Source organism: Pholis gunnellus (assembly GCF_910591455.1).
Source record: "Pholis gunnellus genome assembly, chromosome: 9".
NCBI classification, from domain to species: domain Eukaryota; kingdom Metazoa; phylum Chordata; class Actinopteri; order Perciformes; family Pholidae; genus Pholis; species Pholis gunnellus.
Genome location: NC_136535.1, coordinates 12,127,980 through 12,133,979, shown reverse-complemented (window position 1 = coordinate 12,133,979; position 6,000 = coordinate 12,127,980). Strand labels below are relative to the sequence as shown.

Here is a 6,000-nt window from a genome sequence, read left to right as displayed (position 1 = left end):
CTCATTGCAGATGCGTTAAACCTGCGCCATGAATAACCGGACGGTGCCAACACCGATGTGGCGAGTAGTGCAAAAATGAAAAGAACAAGAAAGGCTGCGTGGATGATGGGCGGTGATGGTTCACGTGGGGCCAGTTTAGGAGAGGTATTTAAAGATGTGGACACGTCTCTCTGTCAATGCGCATGATACTGCGGTTCCACTACTATGGCACGCTCCAACTCACCTTGAATCGGCGCACGGCCGCTCTCCTGTCATTCGGGGTGCGGGGCGTACGGAGAGCCAATACACGCCCCAAAGCCTCAATCAGCAGCCAATCCGATGACGGAAGAGGCGGACCTGTGGCTGCATTCTCACACTTGGTTTCACTATGCGCTCGTAAAACGGCTCCGTCTACTACAAACGCGGCGGTGCAGGTGCTCTGTCTCTTCGGGAGAGGATGCGGATGGAAGGACGGGGGAGGGAAGGGATGAAGGGAAACGCCACGAGGAAAGAAAATAGGATATGAGAAGGGGCTTTCGCTAAGAGACTGTGAGGTGCAAGGTCGAATATGAGAGATTGGTTGAACGGGGCACTTTGCGTGGTAATAGCTGGTCGGCAATAGTACTATGATTTGGTATGTGGCCACTCTGATAGCAAGTGTATTCAGCACCAGAGGAACGGCCGCTCAAGGTGAGTTGAAGTGCAATATATATTGTGCCGCACATATGATGTCTGCTATCTCCGTGTGTGCTTGGTGCTGCTTTTTTTTTTAAATTTCTTTGCAGTCGCTTGACATTTTTTTTGGGGGGGTTTGTACGTTAGGTCATATGAACTGTGGGGCTAATTCATCCCAACAAATGGCTGCATATCTCATATGTCACGTGAAAGTTCAGCCCTGGTGAAATGGTATCAGGAGAAACAACAATTGTCCTAAAATGGCCTGGCCCATGTGCATGATATGTGAGGTGGGATATCACATGCCAGTGATGCACATGCTCCACAATGATTGACTATGACAAAGATGGGTTGATTGATGATGGCTGTGTGTGTGTGTGTGGGGGGGATAGGTCTGTATTGTGGTATCCACGAGGCTCATTTTTGGGTGATAAAACAACGAGCAAATCGGAAATAACGTCCCCGCATCTGAGGAGGGGGGTGGTGTGGTGGTGGTGTGGTGGTGGTGGTGGGATGTGTGCATTGTATCATAGCAAGCAGTCCCATTTGAGCTCTCTAGAGAGGGGTGTGACCGTCTCAGCCTTCAAGATGGGAAAGTAACTAAATAATGCATTAGTGTCAGATAAAATGCACTCTTGAATTGATAGAGCTGCACGCATGGGATTCACATGCTGAATTCTCACACAGCACATGGATCCGGTCACAGTGCTGTGTTTGATGCGCTGAGCACATGCAGGCTGCAAGGCTCGCCCGCAGTGCTGATCTAAGTGGCTCGTAAACTGGTCATTCCTGGAGCAGCGAACTGCACAATATCCCTTTTGTTCATATTTTTTTTTTCTGAGCAGTCTGTATTGACCCATGTACTTACTTAACCTTGCTCTTCCACTCGTGTCCAGAGGAGGGAGACATGTGCCAAGCTGACGCCTGGTAACTGATCCCGATGACCCCACACATACCCAGTCGAAACTGGTCTGCTCACAGGTCTGCCTCCTCAGTCAGGTCCAAGCCGAGCACAATGTGGAAAACTTCCTCCCGTGGAACATTTGAATTAGGAACAGAGAACTCTCTCACAGGTGTGATTGTTTAAAACGGCAACTCTCCATTTTATGAAGGCATTGATGTGGCCTAATAATATCGACTCAAAGATGTCTGCTATGGGCGCTGCACTGAAGGTGATTCACTTTTGAAGAGGCTTATAGGCTGCACCAGGGAGTCACAAATCACAACGTAGTGCACCAGTAATGAGAGCTGGGCTACTTCTATTACGGTGTCTCAGAATATAGTGTCTGAGCCCAGTCTAATGCTACACAGCACCACTGAAATGCTTGTTAACACCAACTGTGACTTATTTTTCATCACCTTTTGTGAACAATAAAGACCAAACCAACCTGTCATCAGAATGGAAGACTTCACAATAGTTATGCAGCTTTAATATCATAAATTCAAAGTTACATACATTAATTGCAGCGTAATCCTTTGGCAGGCTGTTGTTCGAGAAAGATACCAAATGAGTAAAGATAGAAAAGAAGTCGTAGTGTTTTAAAACGTTGAGATAAACTATTGACTGAGGCTTTGCATCATTGATCATGTTTTAAGGGAATAGTTCGATATTTTTGGGGGTAATGGGCTCATTAGTTTTCTTGCTGAGAAGATTGATACTGCTGTCATGTCTGTCAGTTCAATAGGAAGCTACAACGAGCAGGTTAGCTTAGCACAAAGACAGCAAACATTGTGAAACGGCTAGTATGGCTCTGTCCCAATGTACGGAAATCCACTAAGCAGAACCTCTTTCGCACACTAATGAACAGGTTTGACAGACAAAACACCGGAATGTAAAAGCACATTTTTTGGTAAAATATAACTGTTACTTTAAGAAAGAGCCAAACCAGCTGTTTCTCCTGTTTTCACTCTTTGTGCTAAGCTAAGCTAACCAGCTGTTGGCTGTACCTTAATATTTACCGTATGGACACGAGTGTGGTATAAATCTTGTCATCTAACTCTCAAGAAAGTAAATAGGCATATTTCTCATGACTCTTTTTACTATTACTTTAATTAATGGTAATTGCAAAGGCTGACATCTTTATAAATCTGCTAGTGAAATGTAAGTTGTGTTCTTCCCATACAAAGACACGATGGTCATAAATGTGGCATCTGCAAACAAAGGTATTTGAAAATGTACATTGCCAAATGTAATGCACAATGGAATATATTGAAATCCATCAGAAGAGTAACATGTATTGTCAAATGTTTTCTCTTTTTCTAGTCATTGTATATTAACTAGATCTGTATCTGCCAACAGTTTTGGCTTGGTATTGTAAGCTGTGATGCGCATTTTATTCAATTATCCACCAGCTATTTTCTTTTCTCTTTTCTTTAATCAGTGAAGATCATAGTTGCATACTTACAGCCCTATACTGACTTGTGTTCATAAAGAGGCTGTCTGACAAGTAGAGTCCCAGATGCATGAAATGTTTTCATCTTTAAGGGAAACTGAAAGTCTAAATGGGTCAAGTTTAGCTGGGATTATTCATGGCTGGCAGGATGGTGTTGAAAGTGGAAGGTGAAGTCAGTGAACGGAATCCCGACATAAAAGTGAGTGTCAAGATTTTAAGAGACAGTGTCATCTGTTTTGAATGTTTCCCTCATTGAGACATTTGCCTGAAACAGGAAACTGAAGCAGGGGTCAAGCAGTGGGTACGTCGTATGAAAAGTAAGATATGCTCAGAGGTTTACATGATGATTGGCCTGATTCTGAATTTGTGCTGTATACAAAAAGAGGCGTATAGTGTGAGCAGCAGCAGCTCCGGTGCTCTGTCTGTGTCTACACAGGATGCGTTCAGGCACAGGATGCATTCAGGCACAGTATTGAGTGTAGGTCACCTGCGTTTTGGCAGCACTCGGAGCACAACACACTATCACTGAAGCGTGACTTTTCTGTCAGATGTATGGGAGGCTGACGACTGGGGAAAAAAAACGTGGCTGAAACTCAGACACACGCATTTGGCTCGCTGTTGTTTTGCTTGCTGGTGCATTCTTGGCAAAAAAAATGTAGATTTGCAAATGAAGGAAACAACATATTTTGCTGTGATTGGGACAGTGTGCACACATTTGTTTGGCCATGGTCTGAGAGACAACAGCACTTCACAATAAAACGCAGTCCCACTGGCTAGGTGTTGCATTGGCCTATCAAATACCAACAGGCACACATTCCTGGAAGATTATTTTACAGTGAACAGTAAAACATTGTCACGGGTCGAAAACAAATCCTTCCTCGCAGTAATTATAAATGGCTCTGCAGTGTTTTGGTGTCTGATAAGCCTTCAAATTCATGGATCTATAACTTTCTGGATCACATGTCATCATCTCTCTGCTACCTAGTTGGGCTTTTTAAGTGCACGCCTGTTTTCAGTGCATACGTGCGGTAAACAGCCTTGTTCCCTGCACCCAATCAGCTTCGCCTGTACCTTGTCAACAATCTCACTAATTTGGCAGTCTTCTTATTCTTGGCGAGTGTTGGAAGTGTTGGGCTTTGCAGTGAGCTGTTGCATTAGCCTGTGGGTTTGCTGTTTAATTAAATAATGAACTTGAAAAAAAGGAAAATAAGTGACAACATTTTAAAGGGAATATTAATTTGAATAAACTATTCGTACAGCTTGAAAAACGTTAAAAAAAACGATGCACTCCACAACTTTGTGAAATAAAAATTGTAAAAGTTAAATTTCATTATACTTAAAAAAACTTAACTAGAAACAACTCTTCCAGAAAATGTATTCAGATAAGTTGAGTTTTACAACCAATTAGCCGCATCATCAGTCAGTGACTACAGCTACAGAATAGCTCAGGTATCAGTCACTGTAGATGGACGCTCAAAGAAGATTTCTTGTACCAAGTTCCCAGTGGGGAGGCAGCATATGGACAGGGAGACTCGAGGTTAGTTCAGCAAAGTCAACGATGACTTGGCAACCAATCAAAGCGTTGCAAGAGGGACGCTGATGGCAATGCAGAGGCAATTAAATGTCATTGGCAAGTGTCAGGGAGTGGTATATTTGAAGCACTATTTTCAGCCTGAGTCACTGATGGCAGACTGGCTCTCCTCTCAGGTCCTGTGCTGGGACTTGGGTGTGTTTTAAGCATTTGTTGAACTGGCTTTTGGCCATATGGTATTCATCTGTAATTCCCTTCTCGTGAGCCCGCTCCTTGATGTGTCACCGGAGCTCCCTCGTGAACCGGGGCTTGGCACACTTGTTCTAGTCGCTGGGTTTCTTCTGTAGGCACGCTTGTTCAAAGACGGCAATATATAGAAGCAGCCAGCATTTGTGAAGGTGTCAGAACTGCCACTCGCATATCTGAGGCCTCCCAGTAGCACCGATGCAGTGTCTGAAAGCCCTCCCACTGCCTCTGGAGAACCAGCTTCAGACTGTGGTTCAGATAGACTGGGCTGTCTTCACTTTTTGTCTGAATGTTGGAGCAGTCTGGGACGCTGCGTGTGAGGCTGCTCTCCATGAGATGGTTGAGGAAATGTTTTGACAGCAGTGTTTGGATTTGCCCGTCTCAGTGCAATTAAGTGATGTTTCATGTTGTGACTGCTTTTCTGTACTTGTTATCCTAATACAAATCTCCTTTTTTAATAAAAGATCTAAACTAGAACAATCTAAAGTCATATTTTCTTTTTTTAAATGGTAGATGTCAATAATTGACATGTCCCCAATTCATGTCAAGTTGTTTGCCCCTCAACATAAGAATCAAAGCCCACTTGAACCCTTAGAGCTCTCGCAGGCCTTGGCAGTATTGCAGTGTTTCCAGTGTGGTTGGTGACGGGCACTAAATGATACAGCGCCTCAGGGTTGCAGAGGTTGGGTCAGTTCTATATAAAAGCAATCAATGCTGCCAATGAGTACAGGAAAATATAAAACTTGAATAATGCAGTTATTAATTTCATTTTTGACTTACGGTGGTTATGGATTTGACATGTTGTAACTTTATATTCTTGTTCCCTTTTCAGATTGTCGATGAGGTTAGATGCTACATTTATAAAATGAGAGATCAAGCAAACATATGCAGCACAAGTCATAAACTGCTGAGTACCTTGGGCAGTTATGTCTCTGTGCTGACATTACTATATGTGTTGCTATAGTAACAAGGCAAGTAGTACACATTGCCAGTATTGAGGGAAGCATTCAGATCCTTTACTTAAAGTGTCAATCCTTACGATTTCAGTCCTGGTTATACTCCTTATAGTCCTCGGTAATACTGCTAATATTTGAATATTGCAATACTTTCATCTGTGGGCCATGTCTCAATCACCATTGTGTTGCCTCCTTCAGCGATAGATAGTGACATTTATTT

General features: G+C 43.3%; 1 protein-coding gene across 1 annotated transcript in view; it reads left to right on the top strand.

The window, feature by feature from the left end:
• Positions 1–605: 605 nt before the first annotated feature.
• The window catches only part of igsf9ba (immunoglobulin superfamily, member 9Ba), a gene marked incomplete at both ends in the record, with an annotated part of 50,525 nt that continues 45,130 nt past the window's right edge, over positions 606–6,000 (top strand). Inside the window, one exon of the mRNA XM_079166529.1 lies at positions 606–669. Within this exon, the coding sequence (XP_079022655.1) occupies positions 606–669 (64 nt within the window). The remainder of the gene's footprint in view (positions 670–6,000) is intronic.